The 25,130-nt window shown below is 38.9% G+C and overlaps 1 protein-coding gene across 1 annotated transcript in view; it reads right to left on the bottom strand.

Annotated features, from left to right (window-relative positions):
• Nucleotides 1-25,130, bottom strand: part of LOC149829839 (kelch repeat-containing protein At3g27220-like) — an 86,654-nt gene that overhangs the window by 32,866 nt on the left and 28,658 nt on the right. The window contains exons 5-6 of the mRNA XM_090016113.1: nucleotides 8,951-9,056; nucleotides 8,042-8,248 (exon numbers count right to left, since the gene is read on the bottom strand). Of these exons, the coding sequence (XP_089872239.1) occupies nucleotides 8,042-8,248; nucleotides 8,951-9,056 (313 nt within the window). The remainder of the gene's footprint in view (nucleotides 1-8,041; nucleotides 8,249-8,950; nucleotides 9,057-25,130) is intronic.

The raw sequence follows: 25,130 nt of genomic DNA, 5'->3' as shown, positions 1-25,130 counted from the left end.
CTAGGCTGTAAGTTATCTCTCCTCTCTAGACTTCGTCGATGTGACTCAAAGTCTTTATCAGAATCATATGAATGAGTCTCACGTGTTCCTTGAGAACTGTGTGGACTCCACTCTGCTCGTCGTTCGTTAACTCTAGCATTTTCGGCCATTTGACGAGTTAAATCTTCAACTCGACGATTAGCCTCGGCGAGTTTTCTTTGCAAATCTCGCACCTCATAACGATGATCACGCTCATCGTTTCCTCTATTAAAGCTATTTTGACCTCGCCCGCCCATTCGACCTGCCATGGTGAATGGTACCTATTTTTTTTTGGACTCCCCACAACACCGAGAATCGTGTTGGATTGAAAAATCCGGCAACCCTCGCTCTAATACCAAAATGATGTGATTACACGATGTAGACTCGATACGCACCGATCCACTATCCAAGATCCAAACGGATCTTGACACGCGCGGAAGCTTATACGACAATGAGTACGAACAGAACTCTGGGAAAATGAAATTTCGAGACCCGAACACTCTGCTTCGACATATGCAGTCCAAATAAAAGTTGTGCGCGACTCGCACAACTTTTCAACAAATCCGAAATCACTGGATTCGGCTCAACGGTGTCCGTTCCACGGACTTGGGACTGGGACGGACGAACAAGGCTATGACAGACTTCCGGATTCTGCGGACAGTCTGTTCAAAGGGGTTTTCGACCCTGCAAACAGTGGAGTTTATGAAAACTCCCAACTGAGAAATCAAAAGTCAGATCCAGACCTTTCCAACGAACTAAAATTTGAATTTTTCTAAGTTTTCTATGAGGCTTTATGAATTTTTGAATTCTGGAAATGGTATGAGTTATTGTTGAATGAACTAAATTTCCACTATTCGACAACAACAACAAAGATTGATGTTCTGAGACACTTAAATAAAGATTCAGCTAGGACTCTGAACATGAAAGTTTTAGATCTAGGTTCTAGCTTTTCACAAAATCAAACAAAACGAATTTTCATGCAGGGAATCTCCAGATAACGAAAAAATACCGAACACCACTAGGAGTGTTCTGAACCAAACAGGTGACAGTGGATTTCTGTCAGTCCGAGACTTTGACAACACTTTTCAGGGATTCAAACGGCCGATTAACGAAATGGCCTCAACTACAAAGTTGTAGGAAATTGTCTTAGCTTTCTGAGAAGCTAAAGAACGCAAGAATCCGATCAGTATCGAAGCCGATACAGGCGATTCTTTAGAGTCATTCCAGACAACTCAGAACAAATTATCTCGTTTCTTAATAGAAAACGAGTTAAACAATATCACAACAAACGGAATATTTTTGTGAGCAGCAGAGACATTCAATAACATCAATACTTCAGAAATTTCATACCAACAACAACAAAAGGTTTACTTGAAGCCTACAAACAACAAACAACAAGAAATGTAGAAGATAACAATGGCATGTAAACAATGAACCAACGATTTTATCCGGAAGATGGTTGCAATGGGATGTCGCCGGGAAGTAGCCGACACCAAATGTATATTCTCGATAGCAGGTTGAACAACCTTCTTCGAAGACCAGCAATCACGAACCAAAGGCTTTCGCAAAGGTCTCAAAGTCGATTTTCTCACAAAACACCTTCCACTCCAAAACGAGCTTGAATCTTCTCTCACTCAAAAACGTTTTTCTCTCAAGAACCAGCCACCAAAACAGAATTTTTCCCCTCTCTAGAACCAGCCACCAGCCAATTTCGAAAATGAAGAAGCCCTCTTCCCCTTGGTCGACCTCAACACATTAAAAGGCTTGGGGCTTGGGAAGGGCCACATTAAAGAGCCAAATGGCCTTCCCAAGCCATGCTCCAAAATCGAGTTTGACTAGCCTATTTTTGGCCATGAGCAATAAAAAGGTCCAACAACTATTTTTGACTTGGAATAGTCAAAACTGAATTTGAACCAGGCCCAAATTGGTCCACCCCAAAGTGGCGCCAACTAGGGCTCCACTGAGATGGATCAAGATCCAGATCCGGATCGTGCAACGAATTGAATCCTGCACCAAAAACACATTAGAAAATGCAAATGCGAAAAATAAAAACTACCCACGTTCCCCATACACCCTCTAGCACCACAAAACAATCCTACAGGGTACCAAAACTATCCTGATCCGTAGAATCTGGCTCGTAAAAAAATAAAAAAAAAGATTACTTGAAATAAATATTGCTGATACAATATCCAAAAATACAATTCCACGAAGACGCAATAGAATCGAAACAACAAAAGAAGGAGCACGTCGAGCATCGACTAAATGAAAGATCCACCAGGACAAAGAACGTCCTGCAAGCGTGTAGATCGCCTTGGGTAGCGATGCTCGGATCGGGTCTGGAGAGTTGGATTGGGATCCAACTCCGCTTCGAAACTCTGAATCTCTTGATGCTCTGCATCAAACAGGGTGGTAAGATCCATCTCTAGTGACAATCTTACTTTTTCCAAAATAGGGAATAGGTTTGAAAAGTTTACCTACATCACCGGTCACATGAGTTGCTGCCCCAGAGTCAACGAACCAAGTTCCTTGTTCATTCTGCTTTAGATTCAATCCCGACAAGGCAGATATTAACAATTCTTTAATCTCTCCATTGTCTTTGGTGCTGCTGGACTTCCTTTTGAATGTTGCCTGATGAGACTTTCCTTTATTTTCAGGATTATGCCAACAATTTGCTTTGATATGCCCCATTTCGTTGCAAAAGAAGCATGTAGGAATGGGTCTTGATCCCTGAGTAACGGTGGGAGTGGGAAGTAATCCACGTCCCCCGTGTGCATTTTGCCCTCGCCCTCATCCTCGACCATAAGTCATTCCTGTGGCAAAGACCTCTTGGAGATTCGTAGGAGTGTGATTATCTTCAGAAAAGCCTTTGAGAGTCATTTCATACTGGATTAATTTAGCCCGAAGCTCATCAAAGGTGGGAAGAGCAGACAAACACAGTAATGAGGTAACAATCATGTTATATTCTGATCCCAATCCACTCAAGGTTTGCTGCACCATATCACTGTCACTCACTGCACATCCTATAACCGCAAGTTGATCTGTGATAGTCTTCATCTTGTTTAGATACTCCATGATAGTCATGGAGTCTTTTCTCAGTAGCTAAAATTCTCTCTTGAGAAAAACCATTCTTGCCTGAGAAACTTGTGAATATGTCTTAACCAGTCTCTCCCAAAGTTGCATGGTTGTGCAATTGTCAGGAATCACAATAAGTACCTCTTGAGAGAGTGTAGAAGTAATGTACGCGACCACTGACTGATCTTTCTTTTCCCAGTTAAGATATTCTGCATTTTTTAGATACACAACTGAGATTGACCTTTTATCATCCTTCTCTTCTCGCGCAACAAATTCTAGTAGAGCTGAAGCGGTTCCATCCAGATGACCTAAGAGACCTTGACTCCTTATAAAAGGAATGATCTGTCTTTTCCAAATCAAGAAGTTTGAGGTGATCAATTTTTCAGAAACAAGCTGATTGAGAAAACTAGAAGAGAGACTAGATTGGGAAGAATGGGAGGAGTCCATAGCTTAAAGGTGTTTACGAGATGCACAGTTCACTGCTTGAGAAACTTGTTGGTCGTCCCTTCTTGCCTTTTTTTTTGTTGTGATAAATGTAGGAAAGGGAGCAAAACAACTCATGCTGAACAGACTTTAATAAATCGCAGATGGGAACTATGTTGGTTCAAGAACAAAGGGTTTCGTGAATATGGAATTTAACAACAGGTGTATTTCATGCACACCGGCGCCCGGGTGTGGTGTCAAATAGGCAAGGGTTCCCTCACTTTGTTGGACGGGTGGGGGTAAAGAAGTTAGTCCAAGACCATAAAATTAGGTTAGCCACTTGGTACATAGGATCTTTAACTGGTAAGTTGGTAGAGTTAGTAGATGTTATGTGCAGGAGAAAGATTGATATTTTATGTTTACAAGAGACCAAATGGTTAGGTGAGAAAGCAAAAGTGATAGAACCTTGGGGATATAAGATTTGATATACAGGAATAAATAGGAATAGGAATGGAGTAGGGATTGTTATGAGTCGTGAGTTTATAGATAATGTAGTTGAGGTTCGTAGGAAGGGTGATAGGATTTTACTTATTAAATTAGTATTAGGTTCGGAGATTATTAATATTATTAGTGTTTATGCACCTCAAGTAGGTTTAGATGATTCCATTAAGCGACAATTTTGGGAAGATTTAGATGGAGTAGTACAAGGGATATCTTATGGAGAAAGGCTTTTCATCGGTGGTGACCTTAATGGGCATGTAGGCATTAGTAGGGATGGATTTGAGAGTATCCATGGAGGCTATGGTATAGGAGAAAGAAACGAAAGTGGAGAAAGGATTTTAGATTTTGGTTTGTCCTATGATATGATCTTAGCCAACACTTGGTTTAGGAAGAGGGAGTCTCACCTAGTAACATTTAAAAGTGGGGTTAATACGAGTCAGATAGATTTTTTCATACTTAAAAAGAGAGATAGGGGTTGTTGTATCAATTGTAAGGTTATACCACGAGAAAGCGTAGCTACACAACATAGAGTCTTAATTTTAGATCTTAGAATTAGAAAATGCCGCAAAAGGGATAGACATAAGATAGATCCTAGAATTAAGTGGTGGGCACAGAAAGGAGCTAAACAAGGAATGTTTATAGAGCAGGTAGTTAAGGAAGTTGATTGGTGTCTCGAGGAGGATTCAGAATCAATGTGGAATAAGATAGCGGGTGGCATGAGAAAGGTGGCTAAGGAGGTATTGGGTGAGTCTAAAGGCGGTGCATCGCTAGGTAAGGATACATCATGGTGGAACGAGGATGTCAAATTAGCTATTAAGGTTAAAAGAGAGTGTTATAGAAATCTAAGTAAGAGTCGTGATAATGAGAATTTGAAGAAGTATATGATAGCAAAGAAGGAAGCTAAAAAAGTAGTTCGGAACGCGAGGGATAAGGTATATAAGGAGGTTTATGACAAGTTGGATACCAAAGAGGGCGAGAAAGATATTTATAGGCTTGCAAAGATGAGAGATAGGAAATCGAGGGATCTGGGTATGGTTAGATGTATCAAAGATGAAACGCAAAGGGTTTTAGTCAAAGATGAAGAGATTAAGGAGAGATGGAAAGATTATTTTGATAAGCTATTTAATGAAAGTCATGCTCAAGATCTTGGAGACTTGTCCATTCCTTTTCATGAGATGAATCGTGACTTCATGCGCAAGATTCAAAAGAAAGAAATTGCAGAGGCTTTGAAGAAAATGAAATCAAGAAGGGCAGTTGGCCCAGATGGTATACCTATCGAGGCTTGGAAATGCTTGGGAGAGAAAGGTTTAGAATGGTTGACAAATCTTTTTAACAAGATTTGGCGGACAAATAAGATGCCTAATGAGTGGAGGAAGAGTACTTTGGTGCCTCTATATAAGAATAAGGGTGATATACAAGATTGCACAAACTATCGTGGTATAAAACTCATGAGTCATACTATGAAACTTTGGGAGAGGGTGATTGAGTCTAGGTTGAGGAAGGTTGTCATGATATCGGAGAATCAATTTGGTTTTATGCCTGGAAGATCAACTATGAAAGCTATACATCTTCTTAGACAACTTATTGAGAGAAATAGATAGAGAAACAAAGATTTGCATATGGTTTTTATTGATTTGGAGAAGGCATACGATAGAGTACCTAGGGACGTTCTCTGGTGGACAATGATGAAGAAAGGTGTTTCTCTCAAGTACATTAGTATAATTAAGGATATGTATGAAGGAGTAGTAACCAATGTCCGCACTTGTGGAGGGGTGACAACCAATTTTCCTATAACGGTTGGGTTACATCAAGGATCTGCTTTAAGCCCTTTCCTATTTGCTATAGTGATGGATGAGCTTACGAGATCAATTCAAGAAAATGTGCCATGGTGTATGTTGTTTGCTGATGATATTGTTTTGATTGATGAGTCTAGAGCTGGGGTTAATGCTAAGTTAGAATTATGGAGACAGACATTGGAAGCAAGAGGTTTTAAGTTGAGTAAGAGTAAGACAGAATACATGAAATGTCGGTTTAGTAAGCAACGAAGTAGTGATGGGAATGTAGTGAAGCTTGGTGAGCAAGAAATACCGGTGGATGATTGTTTCAAATATTTGGGATCTATCATTCAAAAGTATGGAGAAATTGATGGAGATGTAAATCATAGGATAAAGGTTGGGTGGATGAAATGGAAAAGTGCAACTGGAGTATTGTGCGATCGTAGAATGCCATTGCAGTTGAAGGGAAAATTTTATAGGACGACTATTAGGCCCGCTTTACTATATGGTACGGAATGTTGGGCTGCCAAGAGACATCATATTCAAAAAATGAGTGTAGCTGAGATGCGTATGCTGAGATGGATGTGTGGAAATACAATAAAAGATAAGATTCGGAACAAGGAGATACGTAAGAAGGTAGGCGTTGCACCCATTGAAAATAAGATGAGAGAGAATCGTTTACGGTGGTTTAGACATATTCGGCGAAGGCCTAATGATGCTCCAGTTAGAAGGATGGAGAAATGGGAAAATATATTAGTTAAAAGAGGTCGGGGTAGGCCTAGGAAGACATGGATGGAGGTTATAGGAAAGGATATGAATGCTTTGAACCTCACCGAGGACATGGCATTGGATAGAAATGATTGGAGGAGAAGGATTCATGTGGAAGACCCAGAATGATTTTCTTTTTTGGTTCATATCGCCGACCCCAATTGTTTTGGGATGAAGGCGTAGTTGTTGTTGTTGTATTTCATGCACAACGATTTGCAGACACAACGATTTGTAGGCACAGCGATTTGTAGGCATAACGATTTGTAGGCACAATGATTTATATGCACAACGATTTGTTGTCACAACGATTTGCGTGATTCAACAATCAAGAAATATGGTATTCCAGATCTGATACTGATGGATGATCAGATCCGATTGTTTCAGACAAGGTTTGGCAGAAATAGGAATTGCGGACCAAGAATATTCACGATCAGATTTGAGTATTTCAGATCTGACAGAATGAGGAAGTGCGAGACGAAGAATATGCACGATCAAGAAATTTTGGGATTTGATGCAAGGATTGAATATTTCAGATCTGACGCATGTACATGATCAGATCTGAATATTCAATACAAACTGTGAGATGAGAATAGAAAGAAGAACAAAAGTCTTTCAGGTCTAATGCAGATTCACGTCAAATCTGAATATGCAAGCACAAAGAATAGTAGAGAAGGAGTAAATGAAAGAAGGAAGAAGAAGATGGAAGAAAAGTGTGGGAGAAGAAAACCTCTTGATTGGATGCAGGTCGATCTCTCAGGTCAGACCTTCTGGAAGCAGCTTCGAAGCCCTAGATGGATCTCTGCTCTGATACCATGTTAGATTTCACTAGGATCTGTCACACGTGAAAGAGAGATGGAAGAGAAAGAGGGAGCTGCGGCTGTCACAATTTTCAATAATGAGATCATGACCTAAAACATGTATATATATCCTTCGTTTACAGTATGGTTCGGGTCTGATATATTATCCAGACCCGGAATACAAAATAACAAATACAAGTAAAGAATACATAGACAAATAGACATTTTCATTAAGTACCAACAATTATGAAAAATAATGTCATTTGAGACCTTTGTGATTGTATATATTGGCACCTTTGTCTTTTCCCAAAATTGTAATGTTACATGATTAAAGACTTTAGTGGAAAGGCAGTCTTTAAACAATTTTCTTCCTTTTTTCCTTTCACCAAGGGTATTCAACCACTTGGCAGCCATGTAATTTACAGTTTTAAGTTTTACCCCTCCGTACATGTATACATGACATCAGAGCTAGTTGGGAAACCTACATGTCCAAGTGTTTTGTAGCTAAATTCTTCCAACAAACCACAGAAGTTCCAAAGTTTGTTTCACATTATAACATAACTGTCCAAATTAACAGCCTAGGCTAGAAACAAAATTTGAATGCCTCAACTATCTTAAGATATGCTAATTATGATAGAAATATGAAATTTCATCATTAGAGACTTCATTAATATGCAAAAATCATACCAATGTATCCAAACGAAATCGGAAGATTTCCCCAACAAGTATCATCTTCTTTGTCACAGGATGCTTCTCTGTTGTGCCTCCAACAATTATAATGAAATTATTCAAGATTACCCATGCAAATTCTATGTGAGAATCAGGCTTTGGCATGGGAGGCCATTCATTCCATTTTTTACCATCCTCCGTCATGTAAACATGGCCATATACTACCTGAAAAACAGAGATCATAAATTGCATTACAAGAAAACCCAAAATGTAAACAAGTCAAACTAGCACCTTAAATTCTTTAATGATGAAAAAAAACATGCACAAGGAATCCAAGTAAAACAATAGCCTCTTATAATAAACAGATGCACCCAGCTGCACTTTAGGGATTGAAATACATCACATTAAATATTGCATTTGTAAAATGTTCAGTAGTAGATCATCATATGAAGTGCCCATTGAAGTAAATCAGTCTCATCATAAGCACGTGTGCATGAGTGATATGCACTGTAAAGGTATGGGGTGCCCAATAATTCCAAATTGAGAACCAAATTTTACCATATCAATTACTACCAAACATTTTCCCATCAGGACTTCCACAAACTAATAAATGAAATCATTTGCCTTGTATCCACTTGTTGCAACCCCTGATAACATTACACTTTCATTCTTACATGCTTTTTTTCCTTAAATCATGTCAAGACAGTGGTTTTGTGTGTTTTTCAAGGTCAATGATCCTCCCAGAATTGCTTTTGACTTCAGTTTTGGAACAAGCAAAAAAGTTCTGAGTGCCAATGCATGCATGTCATATTTTAAGAATTTTTTTTCCAGTCTTATCTTGGTTAAAGAAAAGGCAGCCATGAACCTCAACATCCGTTGATCCAGAAATGAGATTATTGTTGAAAGGCTAAGAGAAGAAACAGATACCTCTTCCCTACGAGAGCATTTGAAAATGGGTGATCCTGGTTTGGCCTGAAAATCTCCCTCTTGACCACCAATTACAATGAGACGATCATCAACAACAATGCATGCCCTAACATTAAAAATTAAAAGGTCAAAAAAGCCAGAATCAGTATCTCAGTAAAATAAAAAGTCTAGTATAACAATATCCGAGTACATTATTACAGTAGTTCTGGCATAGTACTCTTGCAGTTGTACACATAAATTATATGTTATGTAAAAAAAATTCCATGTATTGTAATTTATTCTAATTTAATCACATAGCTCAGTTAGCTAGCCAAACTGAGATGCCCTACCTACTTGTACGATCAGAAAATTTAGTTGAAGACGAATCATTTTCACAATTCCATTACCTACTATTCTTGCACTGTAAATTTCTAGTCTGCGAACCTTTGTCAATATGTTCTATAACATCAGAGTAACTGCCATAACAGATTGCAAGAAATGAGCCTTATAATGAGTTATAGCTACAACCTACAACCAAGGTCCATCCCCAGAATTCACATCCCAGATTAAATGAAAGCACAATACCCTAATGGACAAAATGAAACAGAAAAATACGATACTAATTGTCTTAACCAGCTACTGGAAAAATGGAACTAAGCAAATGGACTAATTTAGCAGTCTTAAACTAGATACAGGTAATCGGAAACTCTCATCTTGTGCACAGAATGAAGGTGGAAACTGTTAAAATGTAAACAGCACATATATAATAATAATAATAATATTATAATATTATTATTATATATTTTTGTATTTATACTTTTTTGTAATTTTTCTTTCTGTTTTTGGTATCTAGTTCTATTAGAACTAGATACATCTTGTTTGGTCAAGTTCCGGTTGAAGCTTGACCAACTTTCTAGCTGTTGGAATTAGTCCAACGGCTAGAATTCTGGCCGTTGGACTAGTTCCAACAGCTAGAAAGGGAGAGCTCCTTATGAGCTCTCCTTAATACTCTTGTATAAATAGGGGTGCATCCCCTTGTGTAATTCATTCCTTTAAATGCTTTTTAAGCATTTTGCTCTCATAAATAAAGTGTTATTTATTTTTATGCTTTTCCATTTATACCCTTTTATGGGCAAAAATGTAATATATATATATATATATATGTATGAATGCATGGTAGCTGTTAAGGTCCATGACATTTATGTCCAACTTACTTTTTACCATTTTTTTATCTTATATGGTTGTCCCCAAAGATGAAAGTGATGAGTTGTGGAGCGTGATTCATTGTTTTTGCCCTTGCAGGAAGGGGAGTTAATCATGTTTTGACCATTTGTGCATGATTGTGAAGAGTATGTTGCCCAAAGATGAGAAATTGCCACAAAATTTCTATCGTGCGAAGGTTATGGTCAATGCTCTAGGTATGGGGTATAAAAAGATAGATGCTTGTCCAAATCACTGCATGTTGTATTTCAAGGATCAGAAAAATAATATATCATGCCCGTCATGTGAGCATCCTCGGTTCAAGTCAAAGACAAGAGGCAATGGTAGCACGAGATCAAAAAAAGTTTCATACAAGTCGCTCCGCTACTTTTCTATCACTCTTAGATTGCAACGATTGTATATGTCTTCAAAGACAGCTAAACAAATGAGATGGCATGCAAATAAAGTTCGACATGATGAAGACAAGATCACGCATCCTGTTGACGCGGAAGCTTGGAAGCACTTTGATCGTACTCATCAGAACTTCGCAATGGAAGTGAGAAATGTTAGACTCGGTCTATGTAGAGATGGATTTAATCCATTTGGGGGTAGATCAACTTCATACTCATGTTGGCCAGTATTTGTAACTCCATACAACCTTCCACCAAGCTTGTGTATGAAGCGTTCAAATCTTTTCTTGTCTCTATTGATCGTTGGTCCGACCTCACCTGGCCAAAATCTTAATGTATATTTAAGGTCATTGATTGATAAACTAAAAGTACTGTGGGATGACGGTGTTACTACGTATGATGCCCACAAAAAATAAAATTTCAATATAAAGGTCGTTGTTCTATAAACAATTAGTGACTTCCCTACATATGGTATGTTATCTGATTGAAGCACACATGGGAGGTTGGTATGTCCGTACTGCATGGAGGATACAAAAACTTTTAGATTGATGCATGGAAGGAAGCCTTGTTGGTTTGAGTGTCATCGTCGATTTCTACCCAGCGACCATCCATTCCGACGATAAAGGAATGCGTTTCAAGCAGACACAACTGAAATGGAAGGTTCACCCACAAGATTGTCTCGCATAGACATTTTAAGAAGATTACGATACTTTTCATATGTATTAACAGATGTCCGTAGTTCGACGCCCTTCCTTGGATTTGGGAAGGATCACAATTGGACAAAGAAATCTATTTTTTGGGAACTACCATATTGGCCGACCCTATTGATACAACATAATTTGGATGTGTTGCATGTGGAGAAAAATGTGTTTGATAATGTGTTCAATACAGTAATGAATATTAAAGGGAAAACAAAGGATAATCTGAAGGCCCGTATGGATTTAAAAGTAATATATAAAAGACCAGAACTGGAACTCAAAGAGTATAATGACAAAGTACTGAAACCAAAGGCAAGGTACGTGCTTGGACCTGATCAAATGAAGCAGGTATGTCAATGGTTGAGACAATTGAGATTTTCAGATGGATATGTCTCTAACATTGCTCGGGCTGTAAAGATTGACGATGAACAGTTATATGGGTTGAAGAGTCATGATTGTCATATCTTTATGCAACGATTGATACCCTTAGCATTCCATGATATGTTAGACAAACCTATATGGGGGGTATTGTCTGAGTTGAGTGGATTTTTTAGAACATTGTGCGCATCGAAAGTCGTAGTATCTGATGTAAAGAATCTAGAGGACTCTGTCATCACTACTGTTTGTCTGCTAGAAAAGATTTTTTCGCCAGCATTTTTCGATGTTATGGAACATTTGATTATACATTTGTCATATGAACTAAGGGTTGGTGGTCCTGTGTAATATCGATGGATGTACCCATTTGAAATGTATATGTTTTCTTATATTTGTTTTTTCAATGACAGATATTTCAAATTTGAAATGTATATTTTTGACAGATGCATATTTGACCTCAAAAAAAAGGTTCGTAATAAAGAAAGAGTAGAAGGCTTTATTTATGAGGCGTACACTTTAGAAGAGATTTCAAATTTCTCATCCCATTTCATAGGGCAAATTTTTTTTTTTTTAAAAAATCAAAAAAAAAATAGACAAAAATGACCCTGGGTGCGGTCAACGCACCCAAGGTCGGGTTGACCGCACCCGGTGCCGCACCCGCGTCGACACGGGTGTGGCACCCTGCTAGCCGAATCCCTGTGACATAGGATGTGGGCTTCAATTATGAAGCACCACATATGGGAAAAAGGCTTATAGGGAATAGTGGATGGTTTCGATTTGGAACCTAAACTATCTCTCACCAAAAAAAAATGTGATAAGTCCCTCTAACGGAAGAGGAGAAGACTAAGGCTCTAGCCTCTTATGAAAAGAAATGGAAAGAGTGGAGGATGGGGCATGCAAAGATAATGTCATGGCTTATTAATAGTGTAGACATTAAAAAATGTTCTAGTCTCGCTAAATTTGAACATACCGATAAGGCATGGGAATATCTCAAAAATATGTATTCCTTTGAAGATATTTCCCATGTGTGCAATCTTCAAGAAAAAGTTTAGACATTAACTCAAAATGACAAAACTATTCGTGAATATTATAATGAGTTGTCCGAACTTTGGAAAAAATTGGCTATTCTAGAGACAAAATGATATTGCGCCAAAGATATCGAGCTTCGTAAAAAACAACTCGATATGGAACACTTTTACTAATTTGTGAATGGATTAAGGCCGGAATTTGAATCCACCAAATCGACTCTACTTCATCGTGGTAAAATCCCTACTATTGTGGATATTATTGAAGAACTAACTATGAAGGAAAATCGTCTTAGAAAGAGTACTCCAAAAGTTGATGATTCAGTTCTAGCTGTGTCTAGACCAGGGAATCATACTCGCACTTATAGGCCGCCTCATTTTGGGAGACAGAGTGGTGAGTTTGACAAAAGAAAAGTTATTTGTCACCACTGTCATGAACCGGAGCACTATAGGCCTCAATGTCCGAAGCTAAAAAGGAGAGACAAAAAGAGGGTTGCATTTTTTGAAACCGAGCCAAAAGATCAAGATGCACCTGTTTTCATGACTCAACTGATGGAGATTCTTCAACCTCTTCTCAAAAGGGTATCATTTTCGACTGAAGCCTCAACTGGAGCAGCAGTTGCATCTGTATCCGGTCCAAGTAACTTCCCTTGACTCTTAGATTCTGGGGATTCATTTCATGACCCCAAATGCTAAATGTTTATCCGAATGTCTACAAAATAACTCAAGTATATCAAAAGTCTTTACAGCAGATGAAACATCTCTTGAAAGCAGATGGAACATCTCTTGAAATAAAAGGAATAGGATATTTTGAAAGTTTTCAAAAATCCAAAACTTTTTGTATTCCAGAAGTTAGATATATCCCAAAATTAAATTTGAACATTTTATCTGTTTCACAAATTTCTGATTATGGATGTAATATATCATTCTCTTCTGATGGTTGCTGGATACAAGATCGTCAGTCAGGGAAGCTGATTGGGGAAGGCCATAGAGAAGGAGGACTATATTACATGGACTTTTTGGAACTACCAAAGAATGTATTTTGTTTAAATGTTCAGAAATTAAAAACAGAATTATGGTACAAAAGACTTGGCCATCCTCATATGTCAAAAATCCAATACTTCCCAAGTTTGGGAAAATTTTGTAAATCTGAAAATTTTGCTTGTAAAGACTGCATTCTTGGTAAAATGAAAAGATTACATTTTTCTAGTAGAACCTTTGTCTCTACAAAACCTCTTGAGTTAATACATTCGGACGTCTGGGGACCCGCACTAGTTATCTCTAAAAGGTGGTTATGCGTATTATGTCATCTTTGTCGATAACTTTTCTAGACACACTTGGATTTATTTTCTTAAACATAAATCCGAAGTTTTTGCTCACTTTCAAATATTTCATAAAATGGTCACAAACAAATTTCAAAGTAATATTTTCATTTTTCGCACTGATTCAGGGGGAGAATTTGTTTGGAGAATTTAAAAACTATCTTAATCTATATGGCATTATTCATCAACGATCATGCCTATACACCCCTCAACAAAATGGTCTTGCGGAATGCAAGCATCGCCATATTATGAAAACCACTCGGACTTTGCTATTTGCAAGTCAAGTTCCAAGAGGTTTTTGGGCTGAAGCCGCTCTAACTGCCACCTATCTCATCAATAGAATGCCATCTTCTTTATTAAAAAATATATCTTCAATAGAAAAACTTTATGATTTAGCTCCAGACTACTCTAGATTAAGAGTTTTTGGTTGCAAATGTTTTGTATTTACAAACAAAAATGATAAATTCTCCCCTCGTGCAATCCCATGTGCCTTTTTAGGATATGCTGAAAATAAAAAAGGCTACAGGTGCTATGATCTTCAAAATGGCAAATTATATGTATCAAGAAATGTGTTTTTTCTAGAAAAAGAAAGTTCTTTTGAAAGTAAAAAATCCAAAGATATTACTGAATATTCCTTTTTAATCGATTCAACTTCAAAATTCAATGAAGAGGATTTTGAATATAACTTTGACAATGATCAAAGTCCTATTATTTTTTAAAATGATAGCAAAGACCAAACCAGTAGAGATGTTGGTCTGCAATATTCAAGACGAAGAGTTGAAGAGCAACACCCACCATGTGCATTAGAAAGGTTTTCTGAAGTTTCCCCTCGTAGGACTTCTAGAATTTCTCGACCTCCCGAAAAATTTGTCTCTTACGAATCTTTTTCACCCTCGTATAGGGCAGCCCTTGCATTAATCCAATCCTATGTTGAACCTTCCTCCTATTCTGAAGCAAAAAACCATGAAGAATGGGTTGAAGCTATGAAAACAAAATTGGATACATTAGAGAAGACCAACACTTGGTCCATTCAAGACCTTCCTCTCGGAAAGAAACCTATAGGCTGTATATGGGTCTATAAAGTCAAAACTAAAAGTGATGGGACCCTAGAAAGATATAAGGCACGACTCGTAGCCAAAGGTTATGCTCAAGAGTATGGCATTGACTACGACAAAACCTTTTCCCCTGTGGCCCGTATGACCACTGTTAGAACTTTAATTGCTTTGGCTTCTATAAAAAAATGGCCTATATTTCAAATGGATGTCAAAAATGCTTTCTTAAATGGGAGTCTTGTTGAAAAAATCTACATGAAAGCTCTGCCTGGTATTAGTATTACTAAGGGTAAAACACTTCGTCTTGAGAAAGCCTTTTATGGCCTCAAACAGGCACCAAAAGCTTGGCATGACAGATTTAGTCATGTTATGACTGATATTGGATTTCATTCTTGTTTGACTGACACTGCCTTGTTTATTAAGCAATCTAATGCAGGTATCATCATCCTTCTTCTTTATGTGGATGATATGATCATCACTGGATGTAACGCCCCAAAATTTCGACTTGTGATTTCGAAAACATTATCGAAAAACCTTTCAAAGATTTAAAGTTTTAACTTTTAAAAACGACAGCGGAAGACATTTAGAAAGGAGCACAAGTCAACAATCCTGGGTACGTTAGCTGAAAAACCATCATTCACATGAACAACAACTTAAAAGAATTGAGGAAATAAGGCAATAGATTAAAAATCTGCAGTTTATTACAAAATGAGCATTTTCCCAAAGTTCAATAATCTAAAGAAAAACTCAAAAAGACTCAGAGTCAAGCCGTCAGCAGAAAGAAGATAAATCTTGAGCCATATTGCACCACGCCATCGGCCGCTTGTGAAGTCCTACTCCTCACCTGCCCATGACATGGGTCAGTTTCATAACAAACCAGTAGGTGCACGAATAGATAAGTATAATGAAAATAAAGCAGGACATTCATGAGATAAGCAATTATGATATTAAAACAATCAATACAGTTGTAATCTATTCTAACAAGTGTAACATGCGCAAAGAGCTATTGTTTGAATCATTTCGAGCAGTGTAAGTCTCAATCATCTACAACTATTCAAGAAGATATTCTTTAAGTTCTGATATTAACTGGCCTGTGGGTACGCACAGACGCGAAACGTAGAAACAGTCGAGACCGATCCGGGGGTTTATTATGTCAGGTGTTTTCATTAACCCGGATGGCTGACTGAGTCCGCTCCTAAGGAGACGGTCAGTGATCAAGAGAGTAAATCCCCAAAGGCATTCATGGCCCATGGATGCATCCAACTTCTGCAGAAGTACCAGGGAGTTACCACCTAGGATAATTTATGGTAATCCCAATTCCCCTAACTCCGATGACTGGGGAAGCCGAGTCTTTTGTCCGTGGGGTGGTTGTTAACAACCTGTCCATCGGAGTTTTTGTACCATCCATCCTTTCCCTTGATAAACCGTGAAGGTCGAATGGGTACGACGGGGGTTTCTTAACCGCCGCCCCATCCTACATGCTCTGGTCTATTAGACCCACTCGAACATCTTGCCTGTGAAGGCGAATGGTCACCATTTATGTGATCTCAGCATTGTGCTATATGCACGCATCGAGGTTGTTACAACCTCATCATCCAACCATCGTAACCCACATGGGACGTACTTGTCCAAAAGTACGATCGTACCTTCCTAGAGGTACAACTACGATGAGAGGGCAACATATAATGTTTTATGATTCTTTTGGTTCATACATGACAAGTATTGCTCTTTGAGCAATTGACCTGTGGAGGCCGACATTATCTCATTAATATCTATAGGGCGTTGATTACCCACTTCAGGGTACTTCATTACCTCTTGTAAAACTTATACCGTTCCTGTCATAAGGTCCGATTACAATAGAAATTGCGGTGGGTTTCTCCCTAGAAATGAGTCTATTTACAAGGTTTACATTAAGTATGCAATTTCAAAAGAATAAGCATGCAGAACAGACAATCACAAGTTAAGAAATCCTACAGGTAAGCAGGTATGCCAATTAAACTACTCGATTCTCTCTAGAATGAGTCTACCCATAGAGCATGTAATTTCAAAAGAATCAGAACACATAAAACATTGACCAGCCAATCATAAATTAAATACTTCTTCAGATAAGCAGGTATGTAAAATAATTATTCTATCTCAGAAGTCTGATTTTATTTTATTCATCCAAAATCCTCGTGCGACTTTCCCCTACCTCGGGATGTCGTGCAGCTGCGTGCGTCTACGAGTGTAGATGATACGAGGCTCAGGCCGCGGAGCCAGAGCGGGGTTCGATGCGAAGTCTGCAAAAGTGTGAGTATTATTATGACATAGCTGCCAAAAGAACAAAAGGGCAATGGTAAGACCCGCCCTGTCGGCGGAAACTGATGAGTGGCAGGGTCAAGGTTCCTGCATAACAGAAAGAGAAATTGAACGGTAGTGGCCGACGATCTTGGCCAAACGGCGAACAGCAGGGGCATCGGCCCTTGCCACGAATGACAAGACAACAGATGGCAGGGACATTAGCCCCTGCCAGCGAGAGCAGCGAATGGCAGGGGCTTCGGCCCCTACCTGACAAGCAGTGAATGGTAGGGGCCTCAGCCCCTGTCAGACACAACAGGCAACGGCAGGGGCCTCGGCCCCTGCCTCACAAGAGTAACAAAATGACAGGGACCTCGATCCCTGTCTGACAAAGCTGGATGACAGGGGCTTCGGCCGCTGCAACCCAATGAATGGCAGGGGCCTCAGTCCTTGCCAGTCAAAGCGGCAATCGACAGGGACTGCGGCCCCTGCCTGACCCAACAAGGAACTGGCAGGGGCGAGGCCCCTGCCAGAAGAACGAATAATGGTAGGGGCCCTTGCCCCTGCCTGACAGAACAGGAAAATGGCAGGGCCTCGGCCCCTTCCTAGCGAAAAATATAAACGGCAGGGCCTTGGCCCCTGCTCGTCTGAAAAGGAAATGGCAGGGGCCTCAGCCCCTGCCTAAAGAAACAAGGGATGGCAGGGGCCTCGGCCCCTGCCCAAAGAACCGACTAATGGCAGGGGTCTCGGCCCCTGCCTGACAGAGCCACAGCGACACCAAAAAAAAAAGGGGGAAGAAGGGTGCCGCAGGGGTGACTGGACCCCTGCCGGCTCTTCGACAGCCCCAAGAGGGAGGGAGAAATCGGGATGGGGGTGACAGGGGGACAAGCCCCCTGCGTGCCGAGAATCAAGGGGCAGCAGGGGAATATCCCCTGCCCTCCCAGAAGCCAAGAGGCGGCAGGGGGCGAGCCCCTGCCAGCCCAGCAAAACAAAGGGCGACAGAGGCATCGCCTCTGCCAGCCGAGATAGGAAGGCGGCAGGGGCATTACCCCTGCGTGCCAAAACCCTAGAGGCAGCGGGGGCGAGCCCCTGCCTGCCGGGAAACGGCAGGGGCATTGCCCCTGCCTACCGGAGATCGAGAGGCGGCAGGGGGGACTAACCCCTGCCAGAGAGAGAACGAGAGCTTAGGACGGGGGTGACAGGGGCCAACCGACCTCCCGTCGGTTTCCCTATCACCCACAGGGGTGAGGGGGTGTCGCAGGGGCCATTGTGTAAAGAAACGACTTAGAATACATTAGGTTCAATAATGAACCAATACACATGCACATGAAGTGCGGATATACCCACTAAAGGGGAAAACACAAGCACATAATGTGCTAACACATAAACCCATAAAAGGAGCAAAAATGCCTATAAGGCATAAGTTAATATTGTTGAAGAGAAGAAGGGTGAACCACCCATTACAATGGAGTAAAAGCTCCTCCAAGGAGTGAATAAATTACAAGGGGGAGACCCCTATTTATAACACAAGAGAGGAGCCACATAGGGGGCTCCCAAAGGAGTCGTTGGGAGCCCCCAACGACTCTTTAGGGAGCCTCCCTAGGTGGCGCAAACCACAAAAAATGAAAAAAGAAAAAAGAAAAAGAAAAGTAAAATTACAATCACATTCCAAATGGAATATGCGTAAAAAAGGTGAAATGATTAAACTACCCCTATGCCTAATAATAGAGAAATATATATTTTATATATATAATTAGGAAGATACATATGCATATATACCATATATGTATATGTATCATCCTTTATATATATAAAATATATATAAGATTACAAAGATTGAATAATACATTTTAACACCCCCCCTCAAACTTTGCGTGGGGAGACGAAAAGATTGAAGAATGCAAGAGGAAGAATCTCAAGGCTTCAAGAGCCTTCAGTACGAATGCCATTGAAATTTGCAAATGTCTTCCTCCAAAGTCTTTAACGATGAGCACCTTTCATGATCTATCCAAGGTACTTCTTTTCCTCTCATCTTCAAGATCCTGTGGAACAAATCAAGAAAAGGTCCAAGTAAAAGATATCTTTGCACTTTAATCAAGTGAAATATTCCAAATAAGATGAATTATCCAAAAATCATATCATATAATTCATCCAAAAGTAATGGTGCAAAAAGATATTCTATGGATAGTAAAAACCCAATTATTTTATTTGAAGCACAATATTTGATAGAACAAGATAATTACTTATGTATGCAAAATGATTTTAGAAAACTGATTTTTCATAATCATATACCATGTTGAAGAGTGAGCGGAAACAAATTACAAGAATGCATAATGCATTCATAAAGTCCAACATTGGACAAACATAACCTCATAACGAGGAATAACATAATGGTCCACAAGGGACACCACAAGAAGCCTACGAAGAGGCATAAGTTGCACATAATTTATTGAATGCGGGCCAAAAGGCCATAATGAGCATATGCATATAATATCATGAAATGAATCAAACACCTAAAAGAGTCATTAATTAACATGCTCCAATCATACTTTAGTCAAGTAATATTACATGAGCCTATAAGATAGAAAGACAAGTGTTATTGATTTTAGCAAATCCTTTGAAAGTGATTTCAAGAGGGAAATACTCAAGAGCATAAAAAGAGTGTATAAAACACAAGAGTTCAAAAGGTTTTAAGTCCACTTAAGAGGCAAAATAATGAGAGTTATTTGAGTAGAGAACCTTACACATTTAGGAACATCTCACTCAAATGATTGTAATTACAAAAACTCATTTTGCATATCAAATATAAAAGATGACCAAAAAATCAATTTGATTTTAAAATATGCATATCAATGATATGATTCACTTGTATCTTTAAAAGACAAAATATGAATGAAACTTCACAAATTTCAACAATAATTCATCCATTACAAGCAACTACCTCATTAGTCCTCCAAAACCCATAAATCAAGTGTATAAACTACTAGATCAAGAACATAAATATAATGCCATTAAAGGCCAAGGACACACACAACGCTGTGTAAAAGAACCTCTTGTCTACATGTAATAATACTTGAAATGAGTGCATCAATGATAAGAACAAGAGAATATACGCCAACATGGACCAAAAGCATCTCTTGTCTACGTAAAAATACACTCAAGACCAAGTATGTTCAGCTACTAGAACAAGAGTATAAAGTCAACCATGGGCTAAAACACAATACATCTCTTGTCTACATAAAATGGCACTTGAAATGAGTGAAAGAAGCCAACCATGGGCATACATCTCAGCGACTAGATTAAGGACACAAATGCCAACATTGACTAAAATCACACACCATGGTGTGAATCAATGTGCCTTGTCTACATATAATAACACTCAAGACAAGTGTGTCCAGCTACTAGACCAAGAGAATAAAGCCAACAAAGGGCTACCAACACACAAAGGTGTAATAAAATTCTTGTCTACATATGATGACACTTAGATAAGAGTTATAAAAGGAGAAGACTTTTGAGGCAATAAAACTTGTAATGACAAACATATAAATAAAACCTTGAATCAATAGAACAATATTCTTCAAAAAGAATACCCATAATAATAACATTTTGGAATACTTGTGCACAAAAACACAAGACACAACCTTACAAGTGTTCAAATGCACCTATAAGTTACATAAATAATAAAAGAGGATGGGCTACAATCCCAAAACCTTGATTTTAATATACCTTAAAACATTTAAGGTTTCAAACACCATATATCCATCACATTTATATATAAATAAGAGCATCCATAAGATCAATGGCCAAAAAGGAAAAACGAGCGACACTCATAATTAGAGATCATATAACAAATCATTTTAGAGTCCCAAGGTGCCCATAACTCACCTCAACAACCATCTTTAATATGGCAAGTGGACAATCTAAAATGACATAAAACAAGGTGCCCATAACTCACCTCAACAACCATCTCTAATACAACAATAAGGCCATAAAAAAGAATTGATGCATCATATAACTTGTGATGGATAAAAACAAATGTCATAAAAAGGCAATGAACTCTTAGAGAAATCATTTTCCAAACATGTGATTTTACAAAGAGGGACGATTCAAAGGTCCAACACAATTAATCACAACAATATGCCTTATAACAATAAATTTGCATAAACACGAAATTATGTTCAATCATGATTAATTCCTTAAAAAGAAGTCATTATCAAAAGACTTAATAAACACAATATGAAATATTTACGTAATGTCATGTGTGAGAATGGATTTGGAATAATCCAAGAATCAAATTACGCCTTTATAATTTGCAATTATATGCATACCAAGATGTAAAATGACAATAATCTTAAATGAGCAAATTTAGGACAACATGTAACAAGATATTGCGGAAGCACTTACAATGATAAAAGAAACAATCTTACAAGTCCATTAAGGGACAAACACAAGCCCTAAAGAAGGCAATATAAACAACTCTTATTGAAAAGAGAGAGAGAGAGAGAGAGCTCTCAAGCATTCATAAAGATGGTGGTATTTAAAAAGTCTCATAAAAACCAATATTGTTCTTTTGAAAAGAAGCTTATAACAATCATGAAATCTTCTCAAAGAGCATATACTCCTAAGAAGATTCACAAGGATAAAAAGGTCTCTCAAAGAGAGATCCAACAAAAACAAATCTCCAAAAGAGGGTACATATGAAAGGAAGAGGGAAAACTTCATTAAAATGGAGAAAATTCCAATAAAAAAGGACTAATAGGATTGCGTTATGGCATAAATCTATAAACAAAAATTCATAATATTATTAAAAACATATGACTTAATAGATTATAACCAACTTCTAATGTAATAAGTATACAACAAACATTGATGAAGACCATAAATTTTATAATAAAACACATTTTTGAAATTGAATTGAAGAATGTAAAGGAAATAACCATATTTCATGAGTTCATTTTAAAACTTAATTCAACCGGTATTATAAAATGCCTTTTTAATCAAATATTGCTTATATGAAAAGAACTCATTAGGTAAGAAAATAAAACATTAATAAGGAATTTTTCATATTTAATATATGTCAATCACACGATATTATGAAAAAGCCTCATATAGGACATTTTTAGAAGATAAACACATACCTTTAATATGAACCAACAATTGTGATGAGAGTATGTGAGCAATGTTACATATCTCACAAACATTTTTCCTTTTAAAAAACTTATTTTTCATATAAACGGTATTCTTACAACCAAAATTAGGTATAAATTCAAAAAATCCAATGGTCAAGAAATCAAAAAATTATCGACCCATTAGACCATGTTTTGAGTAATCACATATTTAATTATTCGAAAAACAAGTTCACCGGTTTTAGAATTTATCAATAAAAGACTTTCAAGAAAAGACATACGAAAAAGAATAATTTACGAAAAAAAGGTTCAATGAAATGTTAAGAACCCAAAATCATAATGACAAAGAGAACATATATGCAAAACATATCTTTAAGAAAGTTCAATGAAATGTTAAGAACCCAAAAAAAACATAATACACAATACTTAAAGAAATATAATGCATACAGAATAATTTTAAGAAACAAAAGAGCGAAATGAGGACTTCACCATTTTTCTTTAAACTTTCTTGAATAGCACGCTTCTCGATGCAACAAAGAGAAACTCGATCCCAACCTTGCTCTGATACCATGTAAAGAAACGGCTTAGAATACATTAGGTTCAATAATGAACCAATACACATGCACATGAAGTGCGGATATACCCACTAAAGGGGAAAACACAAGCACATAATGTGCTAACACATAAACCCATAAAAGGGGCAAAAATGCCTATAAGGCATAAGTTAATATTATTGAAGAGAAGAAGGGTGAACCACCCATTACAATGGAGCAAAAGCTCCTCCAAGGAGTGAATAAATTACAAGGGGGAGACCCCTATTTATAACACAAGAGAGGAGCCACATAGGGGGCTCCCAAAGAAGTCGTTGGGAGCCCCCAACGACTCTTTAGGGAGCCTCCCTAGGTGGCGCAAACCACAAAAAATGAAAAAAGAAAAAAAAAAGAAAAGTAAAATTACAATCACATTCCAAATAGAATATGCGTAAAAAAAGGTGAAATGATTAAACTACCCCTATGCCTAATAATAGAGAAATATATATTTTATATATATAATTAGGAAGATACATATGCATATATACCATATATATATATATGTATCATCCTTTATATATATAAAATATATATATAAGATTACAAAGATTGAATAATACATTTTAACACATTGGTCCCCTGCCGGCACTCCGGCGCACCCCCAGAGGGAAGAGGGGACGACAGGGGCCTCGTAGGCCACCTGTCGGGCCTCCGATGAGCACAGGAGAGGCGGGAGGACGCGGCAGGAGCCGTGCGCCGCCTGCCGGCCTCCCGGCGAGGTGGCATAGAGGGGGCGGGGGGGGGGGGGGGGGTGAGGAGGAGGAGAGGTAGGAGAACGACGTACCTGGGAGGCAGTGGCCGGCGTCGGCGTGGGTCGCAGCGACGGTGATGGTGGCGTGCGCAGAGAAGGAGGAGGTCGGTACGGGAGGGGGAGAAGGGCTTCGAGAGGGAGGCGTGCCTCCCCTCGCCCTCCCACGTTGAACTTAAAGGCCCCAGGGGGCGATGAAAGGGGAAACCCCGATGGGTTTCCCTAATCCTTTCGAAAACGAAGGTGAAAGGGGGGGGGGGGGGCTCGGGAAGAGGATTTAAAATCCTCTTCGTGTGTCGGGTTATTAAAACCCTAATGAATGACGGGCCCGGGTCGGGTGACCCGACCCAGCCCTGGTCCGATACAATTATTATTATTATTATTATTTTTAAGCTATGGGTTTTACATCCTACCCCTCTTAAAAGAATTTCGTCCGCGAAATATTTATTGCCTTGAAGAATCAAAATACAGGTCAGGATATTTTTCCCTGATATCGCTTTCAGGTTCCCAAGTACATTCGTCAATTCCATAATGTTGCCACCGAACCTTTACAAAGGAAATGCTCTTTGATCTTAGCACTTGGTCACGACGATCGACGATCTCCACAGGTCTTTCTTCGAATGTCAAGTCCCCTCTAATGTCCATATCATCATAATGAATGATGTGCGATGGATCGTGAACGTACTTCCTCAACATGGATACGTGAAAAACATTATGGATCTGGGCGTACTGAGGAGGTAACGCCACGCGATAAGCTACTTCTCCAATCCGCTCCAGGATTTCAAACGGTCTGACGTATCTAGGACTTAGTTTTCCCTTCTTTTCGAACCGAAATACGCTCTTCGTCGGAGATACCTTAACAAAAACCATCTCGCCGATATCGAAGGTAAGCTCTCGTCGGCGTCTATCTGCATAGCTTTTCTGCTGACTCTGAGTGATACGGAGTCGTTCCCGAATCATTTGCACTTGTTGAGTATAGTGTTGCAAAACTATAGGTGCCTCCAATCTTCGTTCGCCAACCTCGTCCCAGTAAACAGGTGATCGGCACGGCCTCCCATACAAAGCTTTGTATGGGGCCATCCCGATGCTCGCATGGTAGTTGTTGTTATACGCGAATTCCGCCAGACTGATGTGGGAATCCCACTCTCCCTTCCAGTCCATCATACAAGCTCGAAGCATGTCTTCCAAGGTCTGAATCGTACGTTCCGACTGCCCGTCAGTCTGAGGGTGAAACGCAGTACTGAACTTCAGCTTTGTGCCCAAAGCCAGCTGCAGTTGCCCCCAAAACCTTGAAGTGAATCTAAGATCACGATCGGATATAATCGAGAATGGAACACCGTGCAATCTCACAATCTCTCTAACATAGAGATCAGCGAGA

The sequence above is a fragment of the Nuphar pumila genome, chromosome 8, assembly GCF_984573655.1.
Source record: "Nuphar pumila chromosome 8, dmNupPumi1.hap1.1, whole genome shotgun sequence".
Taxonomy (NCBI): Eukaryota; Viridiplantae; Streptophyta; class Magnoliopsida; order Nymphaeales; family Nymphaeaceae; genus Nuphar; species Nuphar pumila.
The sequence above is the reverse complement of the archived record's forward strand: the minus strand, read 5'-3'. Positions and strand labels throughout refer to the sequence as shown.